Source organism: Pan troglodytes, chromosome 18 (genome assembly GCF_028858775.2).
Source record: "Pan troglodytes isolate AG18354 chromosome 18, NHGRI_mPanTro3-v2.0_pri, whole genome shotgun sequence".
In the NCBI taxonomy this organism is placed as follows: Eukaryota; Metazoa; Chordata; class Mammalia; order Primates; family Hominidae; genus Pan; species Pan troglodytes.
The window spans coordinates 82573451-82591988 of record NC_072416.2 but is presented as its reverse complement, the minus strand read 5'-3'; the positions used below and the strand labels follow the sequence as shown (position 1 = coordinate 82591988).

The 18538-nt window shown below is 49.5% G+C and overlaps 1 protein-coding gene across 4 annotated transcripts in view; it reads right to left on the bottom strand.

Annotated features, from left to right (window-relative positions):
• ATP2C2 (ATPase secretory pathway Ca2+ transporting 2) overlaps nt 1–18538 on the bottom strand; it is a 93925-nt gene that overhangs the window by 33526 nt on the left and 41861 nt on the right. For all 4 annotated transcript variants that reach the window (XM_511142.8, XM_003315215.6, XM_054668525.2 and 1 more), the window contains exons 5-11: nt 17458–17493; nt 17296–17357; nt 12601–12709; nt 5672–5821; nt 5514–5582; nt 4943–5018; nt 2110–2176 (exon numbers count right to left, since the gene is read on the bottom strand). In XM_511142.8, coding sequence (XP_511142.6) covers nt 2110–2176; nt 4943–5018; nt 5514–5582; nt 5672–5821; nt 12601–12709; nt 17296–17357; nt 17458–17493 — 569 coding nt within the window. The remainder of the gene's footprint in view (nt 1–2109; nt 2177–4942; nt 5019–5513; nt 5583–5671; nt 5822–12600; nt 12710–17295; nt 17358–17457; nt 17494–18538) is intronic.

Sequence of the window (18538 nt, the reverse complement as noted above, 5' to 3'; positions counted from 1 at the left end):
AATTGAATGGTGGTTAGTGTATGCAGAGTCGTGCACCTATTCCCACAATCAATTTTGGAACATTTTCTTCACCCCCAAAGGAAACCCCATAACTGTTAGTAGTCACTACACACTCCCCAACCCCAGGCCCTGGCAAACACTAACCTACTTTCTGTTTCTATGAAGTGACCTATGTTTAGGTTTGTTTCTTTTTTCAGACAGTGTCTTGCTCTGTCACCCAGGCTGAAGTGCAGTGGCGCAATCTCGGCTCACTGCAAACTCCGCCTCCCGGGCTCAAGCGATTCTTCTGCCTCAGCCTCCCCAGTAGCTGGGATTATAGGCGCCTGCCACCGCACACAGTTAATTTTTGTATTTTTAGTAGAGACAGGGTTTCACCATGTTGGCCAGACTGGTCTACAACTCCTGATCTCAGGTGATCGTCTGCCTTGGCCTCCCAAAGCGCTAGGATTACAGGTATGAGCCACCGCGCCTGGCCGAGTGACCTATTTTTGAATATTTTATATAAATAAAATCATATAACATGTGCAAATGGCTTCTTTCACCTAGGAAAACGGGTTCAACATTAATCCATGTTGCAGTATGAATCAGTACTTCATTCCTTTCTGTGGCTGAAAAATATTCCACTGTACCTAAGTTGTTTATTCTTTCATGAGCTGATGGACATCTAAGTTTGTTTACATCATGGGTTTAATGTATTAATTACATATATATACATATGAACAGACACTAGAATGATTTTCCACACATCACCTAAAAACACATTGCAGACAGCAGCTGCGTGTGCGTTACTGTCTGGGAACCAATGGGCCTGACGTGAGCCTAGACATGGGTTGGTTCCTCCGTGTCCCGGAACAGCCCCTAGCCTCCCTTCCAATGGGACATACCCAGTTAGTGACAATCCCCGGCCTCTGCTTCCCTTGCCCTTGGCAAATAGCCACGGAAGAACTACTGACAAAGTCAAACCGCTGCACGATGCTGGGCCGCCCGTGCCTCTCCCTGTCTCGGCCACCAGGACCCAGGGGCTTGGGATGACTTATGAATCACTACGTAGAAGAAGGGCGGGTCCCCTCGGCTTAGCATCATCAAGTGATGATGACTCCCAGGCCTGCTGTCCCCGTGTGGCCTTGGGCTCTACATCCATTGCCGCTCTGATAGCCTCCTCCGTAAGACAAGGGCTTAGATCGAGTTCTAAACCAGTATTAAGAGCCAACACTCACTCTGCACTGTGTATCATGTGGGTGCTTGCACAGACTAACTCCTTTAATCCAGACAGTCGCCCTAGGACAGGGTATATGAGCATTCCCATTTTTCAGAGGAGGAAACTGGGGCACAGAGAGCTAAGAAACTTGCTGGAGGTCACAGAACCTCCAGTTTTGTGGCAAGCGTAGAATTTAAACAGAGGCAGGCTGGCTCTGGGGTCCTTGCTCTTAGCCAGAAAGACCCAAACCCACAGGCAAAGAGTGACAAGAAAGCTGATACAGTTTGAATGTGTGTCCCCACCCAAACCTCAAGTTGAAACATAAGCCCCAATGTTGGAGGTGGGAGGAGATTGGACGATGAGGTGGATCCCTCATGAATGGATTAGCGCCATCTCCTTCGAGCCGTTCTTGCTGGACTGAGTTCCTGAGAGATCTAATTGTTTCAAAGCATGTGGCATCTCCCCTTCCTCCCTCTCCTGCACCTGCTCTTGCCATGTGACATGCCTGCTCCCCCTTCCCCTTCCGCCTTGATTGGAAACTTCCTGGAGCCTCCCCAGAAGCTGAGCAGACACCATGCTTCCTGTACAGCCTATAGAACCATAGGCCAATTAAACTATTTTCTTAATAAATTACCAAGCCTCAGGTATTTTTTTTTTTTTTAGCAATGCAAGAACAGCCTAATACAAAAGGGACCCCCTGGATCATTTGCTGTCATTCATTTTGCAAGCATTCACTGGGCACTCTGTACCTGTCAGAGAATGTGCTATTGGGAGGCTGGAGTTTGGGTGACGGGGCTGCACCTTCCCAACCCTTCCTATTCTGCAGCCTCCCCACCTTCTCTTGCGGCAGGGAAGGGCTCAGAGCCCATTGACCACCCTGGCAAGGCAAGGGGCGGCCATAGCCCTCTTACCTGACCCCAATCGTGAACATACTCAGGAGTTGTTTCCCTTGCAACCAGCCAATGAGCATGATGAGACCTGGGGAAGAGACAAAAACATCCTTATCTCCATATGCGCTACACACGCTGATGCCTGGAGGGATTCAAACTCACTTCCTTAAAAGAGTTTACAGGAATGCATGCACAGAGGAACACCTGATAACCTCAACCACTTTCAACCCGTCTCTTCTCTTTTCTAAGGGAGATACGTTTATACCTACAAAAACCCGATTTTACTTTCTTAGGAAAGGTCCAAGCCAAATTTAAGTTAAAGGCTCAATCAGTTTATTTTGGACTGTTTGCAAGCATTTACATCTTATTCCCAAACTTTACCATCGGCTGTGTGTATCCAGAACATCCCCCCGTGTGGTGTTTGTTGTGGCAAATGCAACTGCTCCTGTGATGGGCAGATGGGTCACTGTTTTTTCAAATTATTTTACTCTGTGGTACTCAGGATTAAATATACTCCATTTCCATTTTCCTTCATTAATAATTTACCAAATATGTACTGCACACCAGTTACTGCACTAGGTGTACGAGACACGGAGGTGGTTACGGATAGACCCTCAAGGCACAAATGGCAAGAGCTGCCCTGGGGCCTGTGGAAGTTCATGAGATGCTCTGGCCACAGGGAAAGGTGCTCGGGTTGCGTGGTGCAGCCTGCATCTCCTCATCTGTAAAATGGGGCTCATGGCCGTGCACCCCTCAAAGAGTAGTTCCCTGGTTTAAGGTGTGACAGTCTGTGCTCAGCACAGCTCCTGGACGACAGCAAACACAAGCCTAATCGTTAACTCTTGTTGCCATCATTAACGGAAGGAGTGAGTAGGGACTGGGAAGGTGGGTGGTGTTGCCAGGTGACACCCTTGGAGAGCTTGCTAAAGAACGTTAGCTTTGCTTTGCAGGGGCCAGGGGGCCAAGGATGTTTTCTGATGGGTGGTAGCGGGGTGTGTGTGTATGTGTATTGAGAGGGGCAGCTGCCACAGTATCTGTTAGTTTTGTTTTGGGCATTCTACTATTGGCTACTAAACTCAGTCATCAGCTGAAATCTTAGCTAGAACCCAAATGAACTCAAATGAAATAGATTAGCAAGGCGAGCTCTATTGGAAATAGGGGTGAGGCAGTGAGCCTAGAGCCACCCCCACTAGGAACTTACTCCACCCTTGTGGCATTCCCATAGTAGAAGGCTGGAGACTCCTCACAGGAGCTCACACGAATCAACTAGGTACATCTCTTCCGAAATCCATGTTCAGTGTCTGTACATTAGTAGCTTGAAAACGGCCATACTGAGAGTATTTGCACCATGGGAATTGGCAAATGCTACTTTCCTCTAGAAGCACTGACCAGCATGGTGTTGCTTCCCTGCACCTGCCCCTTGGGCTTTCTAGGGGGTCCATGGGACTGAATGTCAAAACTCTCCATCTGCTAGAGCAGTTCCCAAAATGTTAAAAAAAAAAAAAAAAAAAAAAAAAAAAAAAGCCCAGTGCGGTGGCTCATGCCTATAATCCTAGCACTTTGGGAGGCCAAGGCGGGCAGATCACTTGAGGCCAGGAGTTTGAGACCAGCCTGGCCAACATGACAAAACCCTGTCTCTACCAAAAATACAAAAATTAGCTGGGCGTGACGGTGCATGCCTGTAATCCCAGAGATTCAGGAGGCTGAGGCAGGAGAATTGGTTAACCCAGGAGGCAGAGGGTGCAGTGAGCTGAGATCACGCCACTGCACTCCAGTCTGGGCAACAGAGTGAGACTCCATTCCCCACCCAAAAAAAAAAAAATGTCTGAATGATATCATGGGTCTTGCTGTGGACATGTCAATTTAAGTTCTAATTTAACTTAAGAAACATGGGCTTACATAAGCTGTTTCTCTCAAGACTGTTCTCTGGCTCCGCAGTTTTGGCTACACTCACCAGCACCTCCCTCATCACTGGATGTGCTGTAGGCAGTGGCTTGTTGGTTTATTCCTTGATTAAATGTTTTACTCAACAAATATTTACTGAGAATCTATTAGGAGCCAGGCACGGGCCTGAGAATCTATTAGGGGCCAGGCACGGCTGGAATAAAGGACACAGAAGTAAGGCCAGATATGGAAAGAGCAGGAAGAAGCCAGTGAAGGGACCGGGGCACCACTATGAGGATGTCAAGCCTTAAGATCTAGATTCAGGACCGCAGCATCATGTCAATGCTGTTTGTTGTGTTACCAAAGGTCAGGAAGTCCCAGTCCAGGCACACGCTGCTTAGAAGCATAGAAATATGGTTGAGTGCACAGTTAAACTACATTTCCCAGTCTCCTTTGCAGTTATGTGGGCCATGTGACTCCATTCTGGCCAATAAAAGATGGTCAAATTGATGATTCCACTTCCTCGTCTATGCCTTAAAAATGTCCTCCACAAGCCTCCATGTTTCCTCTTTCACCATCTGTTGGCTGAACAGAAACATGGCCTCCAAGGACCCAGAGGAAGATAGAGCAGCAATATAACAGGGGCCTGGGCCCAAGTCACTGTGTGTAGGCGAGCTATCCAGGACAGCCACTGGACCAGGAATACACCCACGGACTTTGGACTGCGGTGTGAGCAAAGAACAAGCGTTTACTATGTTAAGCCAAGAAAATGTAGTGGCTGCTTGTTACAGCAGCCAGCCTGGTCCAACTATACAGAAAGCTCTTGTTGCTTTTGGAGAGCCTCTGATCCCAATCCCCAAGCCTTATGCAGCTGAGTAGCAAGATATTTGAGAAACCGCCATGGTGACCCCCCTATGATGGCTCCCCTCCACCTGCAGAACAAACCCAGTATGGAAACTGCTTCACTCACCGATTATGCCAAAGGAGAAGAGTGTCAGTTGCTTTCCTAGCCTGTCCATGCTTTTCTGCAAAGGAGTTTTAGGTGTCTGAAAGGGTGAGCACAATGGGTTAGCTGGACAAGATCCTAGCTTCTGCCTGCCTTTGTTCAAAATGTCTTCACCTTGCCATCCTACAGCTTCAGTGATGATTACACAGGGGTACACATATGTCAACATTCGTTGACTTTTGCACTGAAGATCTGTGCGTATTACTGTCTGAAAGCTGTATCTTTATCAAAATGCTAACAAATGTCTTACGTGTTTAAAAAGAGGCCAGGTGTGGTGGCTTATGCCTGTAATCCTGGCACTTTGGGAGGCTGAGGCAGACAGATTGCTTGAGCTCAGGAGTTTGAGACCAGCCTGGGCAACATGGCGAAACCCTGTCTCTATTTAAAAAAAAAAAAAAATTAAATGTTTAAAAAGTATACTCATATTAACCACATGCCACTCATTCCTAAGGAGTAGGCAGGGCTGGTATTATTTGCCTATAATAATCTCAAACTCCAGCTTACAAAAGTCCGGAAGCCCCCTCCTGCCCCTTACCTCTTCAGCCTGCATCATCTTAAACACTTCTCCGAACTGAGAGCTTTCCCCTGTTCCAATCACGACCCCCTGTGTCCAGGAGAGAGAGAAGTATGAAATCTAAGGGCTGGGAGCCTGTGAGTTACGGGAGCCCAAGGCCTCGGTGTCCCAGGGCTTACCTGGCCCCTCCCATACTGCACCAGGGTCCCCATGAAGACGATGTTGCTGAGGGTGGTGAGGTCCCCACCGCCTGTCAAGGGGCTGTCTGTTTTACTACATGGCTCGGCTTCCCCGGTGAAGCTGGATTCATCCACCAAGAGGTCCGTGACCTAGGAGAGCAAGGGGAAAAGGCTGTGGAATCTCCCTGTCACCCCGACAATTGGTGTTAAAAGCACAAAATGGTACCAGCACCTTCATGGACATGAACTCAAGAACACAGTGAACCTACAGAATGAGTGTCACAACGACGGCCTCTGAGGCCCCCAGGATCAGAAAAGCTTTGAATGAGCGGCCTCTCTTAAAAACGTAAAAGTCTCATATCTTCGCTTAATGTTGTTCGAAATTTTGATACAATCTAAAAAAAAAAAAATGAAGGTGATGGCTATTTTAGGATATACCTTTCAAAACACCTGTGTGAGTCCCCACATACGCAGCCCACTCTTCACCTTGGAGATGCCTGTACAATCTGTATGGTTCCCACACAATCCCACACAATAACCGAGCCAGGTTATTCAGTCAGAATCTAAGGCAATAGTAACACCAGAAACACAGACAGGGACACAGAGACACTCGCACACCCTGGCAAAGGGAAGGGAGATACTGACATTTGTAGAACACTGACTACGCACCAGGCCCTGTGCGCAGCTCCCCACAAGGCTTAGCCCTCAGACCTCACCACCCCCAATGGAAGACTCTACTATCTTCCCCATTTTGCATATGGGGAAACTGTAGCATGGAAGAATTAAGTAATTTGTTCAAGTTTCCATAGCTAGTTAGTGGCAAAACAGAGATTTGAACCGAAGCTCTGGTTCCAGAAATGATACTCTTAACCATCTTGCAAAACCGCAACTTGACCTCAGACTTAACACATCTCACTCCCGAGGTGAGGCTCCCAGGGCCAGAACCGTGCCAGACACCTCTGAGTTCATAGAGCGGGGCTGGGTGGGCCTATCCCTAGGGACCTGGTCATGTAAGCATGTAACACCAAGCTAGAGAAAAGCCATCTTCCACAAACCACCAGAGAACCACAGCTAGATCAATGATTCTCAAACAGGGACCTGCGACTTCTCTATAATTTAAAACTATTTAAATTTAGTAGTCATCTTTTAAAAATATGTGCACTGCCATAGGATCTCAGTCCCCAAGAACGACAGTGGCCGCCTGTCACCCAGGTAATGCCCGTCTCCCCCCTTCCTTCCAGTGGACCCCACGGTGTCAGGGAGGCGAGGCCTCCTGCTGCACAGCCACATTCCCGCCTCCCTGTGGCTCCCGCGGCTCCAGCTCTGGACAATGAAGCATAAGAAGTCACTGAGCAATGCTGAGGAAAGTCTTTGAAGGAGGCTCGAAGAACGTTCTGGAAAATACCTGGCTGGGGCTCCTCAAAACTGTCAAGGATGGCCGGGCATGGTGGCTAACACCTGTAATCCCAGCACTTTGGGAGGCCGAGGCAGGCAGATCACTTGAAGTCAGGAGTTCGAGACCAGCCTGGCCAACACAGTGAAACCCTGTCTCTATTAAAAATACAAAAATTAGCCGGGCATGGGGGCAAGCGCCTCTAATCCCAGCCACTCAGGAGGCTGAGGCAGGAGAATCTCTTGAACCCAGGAAGCGGAGGTTGCAGTGAGCCAAGATTGCCCCACTGCACTCCAGCCTGGGTGACAGAGAGAGACTCTGCTCAAAACAAAAACAAAACCGAAACTGTCAAGGTCAAGGTCAAAAACAAGGAACATCAGAAACTGTCACAGCCAACAAGAACCTCAGCAGACATGACCACTAAATGTCACATGGGATCCTGGAGCAGAAAAAGGACATTAGGGAAATCTATGGGGATCTGACAGTGGCACAGACTCAAGGTAACAAGAAGGCATCAATATGGGTTCCTTAGTTGTGACCGATGTACCCAAGTAAGCTAAGGCATTAAAAACAGGAGAGGATCCCGGGTGAGGGGTAGATGGGAACCCTGAGCTGAATTTTCCCACAAATCTAAAACATTTCTAAACAATGAAGTCCTTTAAAAAAAAAAAAAAGAAAGAAAGGGAGAGATCAAAGATGACCCCCACCCCGGGAAGGCAACTACGAAGAGAAGGAGGAAGGAGGAGGAGGCGTTTGGAAGAGAGGAGGCACATGGGGTGGGGAGTGAGTGTGGGTTTGGACAGATGGGAAACCTGCCCATCCATATCCTCCGATAGGCCAGGGACCCCTCTGGGCACTGGGAATACCGCAGTGAATGGGGTACAATCTCTGCCTCAGGAAGATGATACTCCATGGAGGAGTGGGGGGACTGACGATAAACAAGCACTGGATCCAACACCAGGGTGTACACAGCAGGGAGGGAGGCCCCTGAGAAGAGGCGGCTGGGGGAAGGCCTGGGAGGAGGGACAGGGAGCAGAGACCTCCGGGATGAGACAGGTTAAGTCACATGTGCTGGGGGAGGGTTTTAGGTGCCCCCATGGCAGTTGAAAGCGAAAACTTATCAGGCTTTTTGGTCAGCATGAGACAAGTAGCTTGGGCCTCCTTTGCCTAAAACGGCTGTTTTGTGCCGAAAGCTGCTATCTCCAGGAAGCCCTCCCTGACTGCACCAGGCCAGGCAAGTCTCTCCCATTTGGGAAATCCAGGATTCCCAGTACTTCCACTCATGGGTCCCTTAGCAGTCCTGGAACAGTACTTGTCACGAGTAGATTTAGGTCAGTCTGTCACTCTGGGCTATAAACTCATGAGCACGGGGACCAGGTCTGCTTCCTGCACGGTGTCCTCGGTACCCAGCCCAGGGCCTCATACGTAGTAGGTGCTCAGGAAACACTTGTTGAATGAATGAGCGATGTGGATGGGGAGTGGGGTGGGGGGCCCCAAGGCAGGAAGGGAGGAGGGAGGAGACCTGGAAAAGGGCCACAGGGTGGCCTGCTGAATAACGTCCCCCTGCCCCCAGCTTTCCCATGATGTCCGCATCCTAATCCTCAACTTGGGAATGTGTTCTCTGATGTGGTGACAGAGACTTTGCAGACGTGACTAACTGAAGGACCTTGACATGGGGAGAATATGGTCTGGGTGACCGGGGTGGGCCCAGTGAGATCACAAGCGTCCTTATAAGGGAGGGGGAGGAAGGAGGGTTGGAGACGTGTCTGACATCAGGGAGATGTAACAGAAGCAGTGGTGCGGGAACACGGAGCCATGAGCCAAGGAATGCAGGCGGCTTCTAGAAGCTGGGAAAGGCCAGGAAGTGGCTTCTCCCCTAGAGCCTCTGGAGGAGCATGGCCCCGATAGCACCTTTTTTTTTTTTTTTTTAAAGATGGAGTCTCACTCTGTCACCCAGGCTACAGTGCAGTGGTGCAATCTCGGCTCACTAAAACCCCCACCTCCCAGGTTCAAGCCATTCTCCTGCCTCAGTCTCCTGAGTAGCTGGGACTCCAGGTGCACGCCACCACCCCTGGCTAATTTTTTTATTTTTAGTAGAGACAGGATTTTGCCATGTTGGCCAGGCTGGTCTCCAACTCCTGACCTCAGGTGATCCACCCACCTCAGCCTCCCAAAGTGCTGGGATTACAGGAGTGAGCCACTGCGCCTGGACCCTGATAGCACTCTTGATTTCCACCCAGTGAAAACGATTTCAATTTTGACCTCCGGAAGGTCAGACCATACCTTCACCTTGTTTTAAGCCCCTAAGTAAGTGGTCATCTGCCACAGCAGCCATGGGCAACGGATACATGGAGGTAACTCAGGGGGAGAGGCAGTGCCAGGAAGAGTCTGAACAGCTGCTCACAGGGAGAGAGAGAACGTCCTGGGGGTAAGGACATGGGCTGCGGAGCCAGAGGCCCGGGGTCGTATCCCCCTCCACTGCCCACTGCCGTGTGACTGCGCAGGGCCACGCAACCTCTCCGGGCTGCTGTGTCCGTGTAGTAAAATAACGCAGAGGAAAAATAACAGTGCTGGTCTCTTAAGGGTGTTGGGAGAAGAAATGAAGCAATTTTCATACGGTGGTTAGCATAGACCTGATATACTGAAAAATATTCGTTGTCTACATATGACAAAAATAAAGGCAGGTAGAAGATCAGGTGGCACCTCCGGACCAAGAAGGAGTGAAGCTGGTTGTGTGTGGGTTCAGCAGGTGGGCAGGAGGGGCTTCTGGTGACCTCCCAGGCTACCAGGGCACAATCTCAGGTAAGGGGCAAGGAGGGGTGAGGGGCAAAAACAGACTCAGGGGCACAGAACCCATAGCCACCAAGGAGGCGGCAGGCCGAGCCTGAAGACAGAGGCACAATCGCGGGCTCACCTCCTATCTCCCACACACAGGGCTCATGCCCACCCGGTGCCCCCACCTCCAAGACCAAGCGTCACTTGGAGTCCCATCACCTCCGACCCAATTCCCTTTTTCTTTTAGACATGGTTGGGGAGAAAGTGAGACCCAGGCTTGCTGGCTGTACCAGCTCAGCCTCTGACTGAGGGCTTCCTCTGTTTTAACTCCGGCAAAGGGAAAATAATGTTCTGGGACCCCCATATACTGTGCAAAAAGGTCTACTACTTTAAGAGCTTTCTTGAACTTGCTGCTTCCTGCTGAACCTGCTAGACCGAAATGGTTTTAAAATGTACATTTGAAGTACTCCTGGGTCTCAGAGCTTAATAGCTGATAAGCATTTTCCACTGAATAGGCAAAGCTATTGACTGTTTAATGGAATTGCAGAATACCACCAGGAAAATCCATAGAGTGTTCACAGCCAGTAGCCTTAAAATAACCTTCGTGGTGTCAATACACAGGTACAATAGTTTTTGTACAGATGGGGTGTCACCGTGTTGCCCAGGCTGGTCTTGAACTCCTGGGCTCAAGCAATCCACTCGCCTTGGCTGCCCAAAGTGTTGGGATTACAGGTAGGAGCCACTGTGCCCAGCCACAGTTTAATTTAACACAAGCAGGGCAGAGAGAAAGCCAGCTGAAGCAGTAAGGAAGTTATCTGGGGTCTAAAAAGTTGTTTCAAAGAACCGTTGTATAGAACGATAATGATAAAAAATAAAAGCAATCACAAGTATCTGGTGACTGTTCACCCCACAAGAGGCATGTGCTAAGCACAGCATGGGTCACAGCTTGTTTCATCTTCACAATAACCCTGTGAAATGGAAACCAACATCAGCCCCTTTTAGAGATGAGGAGATCGAAGCTCAGAGAGGTGAATTCCTTCCCCGAGTCACACCCTAGGAGCTACGGGGCCTGGGGTTCTCTGACTCCCAACACACACTGCGGTACGGCAGGCCCCACACTTGCCTCTCACTCACCTGTGCCAGGCACCGTTCTGAACACTTTTGGCATCTCTGAAGATCTGTAATCCTCACAAGTACCCTATGGGCATCACCCCCCATTTTGCAGATGAGAAAACTGAGGCACAGAGAGGTTAACTAAATTGCTCAAGGTCACAAGGCTTTGAATGATGGCCCCAGGGCTCAAGCCCAGGCTAATGCCCAGCCCCAGGTCACTGGCCACCTCTCATACGGCCTCTCTCTGCCTCTGCACCAGCCCCTGTGGTGGACCTGTGTCCTTCTCACGAGCTGCCTGGCATCTGGAGCATCCCGTTAGGACCCCCCTTCTCAGGAGAAGGAAAACGTGGAAAACCTGAGACCAGCTTCCCCAGTCCTCCTTGCAGGCGGGGATTGGCCACAGACAGCAGTTCCTCTGACCGGATCCATGCATCCCAGACTTGGGGTCAGATGGTGACTGCTGGAGCTGAACACGGGGAGGGGCGGGGGCCACAGAGGATCTATTTCTGGTGCTACAGAGGGCACCAGCCTGAGCCCGAGGGCGAACCCTCCCTCACTTTGGTAACTGAACATCTCCCACCCTTATCCCTGCCCTGCCTGGAAATCTGAAGGTCACGGCAGAGAGGCTCAGTGTCCGAGTGGCCACACATAAGCCCTGGCCCCTGCCTCCTATTTCACAGACAGGCTAGGAATGTTGTAAACCCAGGTCCCAGGGGGTAGCTTCCAACCCTTTGTGCTCTTCTCCATCCGCTTCCCTGATGCTGCCCTCTTAATAGCGGATCCTTGATCCTACAGTTCCTGAGAATGCATCCCATCAGTAAATAAATCAGGCAGATAATCTGTGTCTAATTCTTCATCATGCAAAGCTTTGAACGGTCCTTACACATTCCTGAAGGATTCTTGAAATAGATTACTCCCATCAACAAATCATGGTGAACTTGATGTAACCTCTTGGGAACCCAGGATAATCTCAGCAGAGTGCCTCAGGCATGGCTCTGTGAAGCTGTGACACCCAGAGACCCACGAAGCTTGCCCCACAGCCAATGTCCCCAAACCTCACTACTCTAAAAGCGTGTGCTTCTCGCTCTGTCGCCCAGGCTAGAGTGCAGTGGCGTGGTCTCGGCTCACTGCAACCTCCGCCTCCCGGGTTCAAGTGATTCTCCTGCCTCAGCCTCCTGAGTAGCTGGGACTACAGGCGCATGCCACCATGCCTAGCTAATTATTGTATTTTTAGTAGAGAGTTTCACCATGTTGGCCAGGCTGGTCTTGAACTCCTGACCTTAAGTGATCCACCCGCCTCTAATATCACTTCTAACACTTGTGTGTCTGTTTTGAGAGGCAACTCTCACATCATTCCCCAAGCCCACCTTGGTTTAATTTGTTATTGCAGCCTGCTTTAAACTGGAAAATCATATAGCCAAAAGTTGTTAGGCTTAAAGTGAGGATGACAATTTATGAAATATGGTTTGAGGGGCTCTATGCGTAGAACACGCTTGTCTGCTAATTTCCTGTCTTGTGTGCATGCATGTGCATGTATGTTTGAGCACGTGTGTATGAGAGAGACTATACATGCCTACAATTAGCTAAGTGTCTGCTCCTTGACCAGCTCCATCAAATACCCCATTGACAAGGGTTTGGAACCACTCACCTCAGTGAGTCGGATGTCTGCAGGGATCCGGTCTCCGATCGAGAGAGATACGACATCACCAGGAACCAGTTCTCGAGCAAGCAGGTGCTGGAGTTTTCCTTCTCTTAGGCTGCATTTGACATGGTAAAAAGCAAAAGCATCCATGCTGACATTTGTTTTTATGCACTTTGATACATTTGAACAAGGAGAATAGAAACACACTTTTCTCTTTTAATATACACCAACCCTGTGCCTTTAGGGTGTTATTATTTTGAAATTAACATATCCTATAAGACTTTAGAGAAAGTATGTGGTTTCTGGGCATCCCTGGGCCACATCTGAAAGATGAGGCCATTGCTGTTTACCCTGCCTGGAAACCAGGTGGGCCACATGCCCCAGGGAGGCTCCTGGGGTCAAGGTCAGCAGTTCTAAAGCCTCCAAATGCAGCCGGCAGAGTTTTGTCCTCAGAGCACACAGCACTCAGGGTGCAGGGTCTGTCTCAGGAAGTCAGGGATGGCAGAGCCTTATCACAGCTGGGAGGAAGCCCAGGACCTCCATTCCCGCAGGGCCATGACCAGCTGCCCTCAGACTACGGATGTGCTTCCGTGCAGGCTCCAAATGGAATCCCCCACACCACCGCCCCTTGCCCTTCCCAGCTGACTCCGACCTCCGACCTGGCCCCTTCAACCCATCCTGCATATGGCAGCTGGAGCGCTCTTAGAACCCCAAACCAGATCCCAACCCCCTCCTGCTCCAAACCCTCCGATGTCTTTCCCATGACCCTGGTACCAAACTCAAAGATCTCCTCCGCGACCGGCCAGCCTCCTGCAGCTCCCATCTCATTCCATCCAGCCCCCTTAAACACACAGGCTCCTTCTGGTCTCAGGGGCTTTGCAGACCTCAAATGCAGGAGCAGAAATTCCCCTCTTCCTTGTTAATGGAATTTGATCTTGTTGAGGTATCCACCCTCTCCCCACAGCCACGTGCTCTGGGGAGTGGGTCATGCCTGGCTAAGACCCCTGCCCTTGATTGGCTTAGGTATCAGCACATCATGCAACACTGGCCCGAATGACATGAGTGGATGTTTGCTGGGGGCTTGTGGGAAAAGATTTCCTTACTGTACACACGTGTGCACGCACACACACACACCCTTATTCTATAGGGCCTTTGCGTGTTTGGCTGTGATGCCTGGAGCTGTGGCAGCCATCTGGGACCATGAGGAGAGCCAGCCAAGAACCAATGCAACCCCAATGGGCTCAAGGTGGCAGGGTAAGGAGGTGAAAGGGCCAGGCCCTGGGTGCTCTCCTGAATTAACTAACCCCACGGCTCCCACCTCAGATCCCTGGCTATGAGACAATATACTTTTCTTGGCATTTGTGCAATTGGACTTTCTGTTCCTTGTAGCCAAGAGCACCTGCCAGAGATATACCTGTTGCTCCCTCAGCTCCTCCCATGGCAGGCTCCTCTTCCTCAGGCCTCAACTTAAATGTCACCTCCTCTCTAAATGTCAGCCTGATCGACAGCTATTTAGGGTTGTCCTCACAATTCCACCAGTCACTATTACATCTCAGTGGGGTTTTTTATTTGTTTTGGTGGCCTCTGGTATTTTTTGGCTTTTGTGTACCTGGACAATTCCAAGGTCATCTTGTTCTTCACTGGCTTATTATGTACTCCCTTGGTAGGAATGTGAGGTCCCCAAAGGCCGAGGCCTCCCCATTTCTTCCACTTGTATAACCTCAGTGCCCTTTCTCCAGGCATACAGTAGGTGCTCAATAAATATTTGATGCCTGCACCAGGGATGGAGTAACACAGGGAGGGGGTCCCGCACGGCAGGGTTTCCCCTGACTTGGAAATGGGTCTCAGAGACTCAGAGGGTGGGCTTCACCTCTTCAGCGCTCTTTTAACTCTACGGGGCTGCCTGACACCGCTGCTTTTGTACACAAAACCGTCTTTTAGAAGTGACCTCCTGGGAGACATCAATAATGCACGCTATTCACCTGAAAGGCCAAGACTTGATATTTAAGCTTAAGATGGGATCGTCAAATCACATAAATCATTTATGCTTCCGTTTGCTCAGTTAATGATGTCACGTGTCTGGATTTCTGACAGCACTGTTCATCCGACCAGAGAGCCCAGACATTTCTACTGCGGCCCTTCTACAATTGACTCACCCTCTGTGATGTGGGTCAGTTCTGTATCATCCTCTTCTTGTCCCTATTTGGTCCTTCGTCATTCTCCGCCTTGTATTATACACACACACCCCTTGAATGCTGACTCTTTGAGACGCGGGACCGTATCTCACTAGGGCTTTCTACCCCAGCCCCATGGCTCAGGTGCACAACATGTGCCTGGGATATATACTAAAGCTCTCCCTGAAAATTATCCTTCAGAAAACACGGAGTTGCCATATGTTTGCCAAATGTTGGAAGTGGGTCTTGGAGACTCAGAGGGTGGGCTGAGTTGTTCCCAGACACCCCAGACCATGAGATACTTTTTTTTTTTTTGGGACAGAGTTTCGCTCTTATCGCACAGGCTGGAGTACAATGGAGCAATCTCGGCTCATTGCAACCTCCACCTCTGGGTTCAGGCAATTCTCCTGCCTTAGCCTCCTAAGTAGCTGGGATTACAGGCACCCACCACCATGCCCAACTAATTTTTTTTTAATTTTTAGTAGAGACAGAGTTTCACCATGTTGGCCAGGCTGGTCTTGAACTCCTGACCTCAGGTGAGCTGTCTACCTCGGCCTCCCAAAGTGCTGGGATTACAGGTGTGAGCCACCACGCCCGGCTGATCAAAGGATACCTTCTATCACTTTGAGCAGCCAGGTATGTTCGGGAAAGATCAGCCTGACAGGACCTCAACCAATGTTAGCAGGGGTGGGGAGAAGACTTTGGCCTTTTGTGAAATCATTTCATTTTCTACTAGCAGAACGAGCTTATGGACCACTGCTATGCTAAAAGTTAAGCTTAGAATGAGCTGTTTTCCCAGACTGAGCAACATAGTGAAACCCCATCTCCACACACACACATACACACACACACGCACATACACACACACAGATACATGCACACACAGACACACACAGACACATATACACACTCGCACGCATACACATGCACATACACATGCACGCAGACACACACATACAGACACACACAGACACACACACACACACGCGCAGACACGCTCGCACACACATATGTGCACATGCGTACACACACATACACACACACAATCAGGTTTAAAAAATAAAAATGCAAAAAATGCAGTAACTTTTGTAGCAGCTGATACAAAAAAGTAGTCAGGTGTGGTGGCATGGCATGCACCTGTATTCCCAGCTACTTGGGAAACTAAGGCAGCAGGATCACTTGAGCCCTGGAGGCAGGCACAGGTTGCAGTGAGCCAAGATCCTGCCACTGCACTCTAGCCTAGGCAACAGAGCCAGACCCTGTCTCAACAACAACAACAACAAAAAGAAAGAAAGAAAGAAAGGAAAAGAAAGAAAAGAAAGGAAAGAAAGAAAAGAAGAAAAAGACAAAGAAAGAAAGAAAAGAAAAGAAAAGAAAAAGGAAAAAGCTGTTTTCCCTCCTGGGCCTGTCAGCTTCCTCCACCAATGGCCGCTGTTCCTAGAAGGGCCCCCGCAGATGTTCTAAGCTGAGCTGCCCAATATGGTAGCCACTAGGTCCATATGCATATTTAAATGAAAATTAAAATTCAATAACATTAAGAATTTAGTTTGTCGGCCGAGCACGGTGGCTCACACCTGTAATCCCAGCACTTTAGGAGGCTGAGGCAGGCAGATCATCTGAGGTCAGGAGGTCGAGACTAGCCTAGCCAAGATGGTGAAACCCCACCTCTACTAAAAATATAAAAATTAGCCAGGTGTAGTGGTGCATGCCTGTAATCCCAGCTATTTGGGAGGCTGAGGCAGGAGAATTGCTTGAACCCAGGAGGCGGAGGTTGCAGTGAACTGAGATTGTGCCACTGCACTCCAGCCTGGGCAACAGAGCAAGACTCTATCTTAAAAAACAACAAAAAAAGAATTGTCAGATGCCATATTGGACAGGGCAGATGATATTAATAGAACACTTCCTGCAAGTTCTATCACACAGGGCTACGCTAAGCAGAAACGGCCATGTGGTACTGGCAGACATTTTAATCTTTTCTCTTTCCTTGTTAAACGTCTTTGGTAAGAGCCGTGCAGTAACCAATGGAAAACTCTGGGCAGGAAAGAGGCTGTTGCAGCTGCTGAGTAGTTACTCAAGTTCACTCTCTCTATATCCTATGCTGCAGCCAATGTTCTGATGGCTCCGCTTGTTAAAGACCTGGATCTCACTCTCCGAGTCCATTCATTGAGAATTCAAATAAACCTCCAAACCCTCTCCCTAGAAAAAACACACACAGTTCTGCACACTATTTCACAGGCTTTGTGGGCTACTCTCTTCCCAGAGTCACTCCTGCTACCTGTGGTCCTCAGGCTAGGCACCCTGATTTAGACACTGATGATGGAGCTGAGGCCCAGAGGGGTTGAATGACATGCCCGAGGACACACAGCGACCTGTTGGCAGGTGGAGACCAGGCCTTAGAACTCCCAGTGAGATGTGGTTCTCCTGTCTGACACTACCAAGGATACAACTTTTAGCAAACATTTGCCAAACTCTCCAGCTCCCTGGCTCCTCCAGTGAACCAAAAAGTCCCAGGGAGGCCCTGACTTACCAGTTACATTCTGGAGGAACCAGCTTGGTCAGCTCTTCCAGAGATTTCTCCGACCTGTACTCCTGGCAGGAAGCACATCAGACGTGCTGTTTAAAGGTGGGGACTCCATGAACCTCCTGTCCCGCCCAGCTTACCCTGACTGGGACCTCAGGAAATACTCACCTGGATGAAGGCCACAGTGACCACGATGAGCACTGCCTAGACAGCAAACGGAGGAGGGTGTCAGTTCCAGAGGCTCAGTGGGAGGGGGGACAGGGCGTGGCAGGCTAGGGGCTTGTCTTTAATGATTGATTTCCTTTCTTCTTGCAAAATATGTGCACAGTACAGAAATTTAGAAAATATACTAGCCAAAAGAGCAGGAAAAAATTGACACTATCTTTTACTACCCAGACGTGCACATTTCAGAGTACCCATCTAGATTTTTCTGCGTAGACACACTTAAGGCACTGCATCTTATAATATGGACATATTCTTTTATAAACTGCCATTTTCACTGAACATGCTGCAAACACCCTTCTCCATAGCAGATGTGGAACTTACCCCAGGCTTTTTTTTTTTTTTGAAATGGAATCTTGCTCTGTCACCAGGCTGGAGTGCAGTGGTGTGATCCTGGCTCAATGCAACCTCTGCCTCCCGGTATCAAGCGATTCTCCTGCCTCGGCCTCTCAAGTAGCTGGGACCACAGGCACATGCCACCATGCCCTGCTCATTTTTTTTGTATTTTTTGTAGAGACGGGGTTTCACCATGTTGGCCAGGATGGTCTCGATCTCCTGACCTCGTGATCCGCCCCGCAGGCCTCCCAAAGTGCTGGGATTACAGGCATGAGCCACGGCACCCGGCCTACCCCAGTCTTTTAATTGGAAGTAGGAAATTCCATCATGTGGAATGAGTCTGTGTTTGTATTTTAAAATACCAGCTGGAACAAACGGAAAGAAGTGGGGAATGACAGCCATCAAAAGGTGCTCAGGCCAGGCACAGTGGCTCACGCCTACAATCCCAGCTATTTGGGAGACCAAGGGAGGCGGATCACCTGAGGTCAAGAGGTCAACATCGGCCTGGCCAACACAGGGAAACCTCATCTCTACTAAAAATATAAAAATTAGCAAAAATTAACCAGGAGTGGTGGCGGGCACCTGTAATCCCAGCTGCTCAGGAGGCTGAGGCAGGAGAAGCAGAGGTTGTACTGAGCTGAGATCATGGCACTGCTGTCCAGCCTGGGCAACACAGCGAGACTCTGTCTCA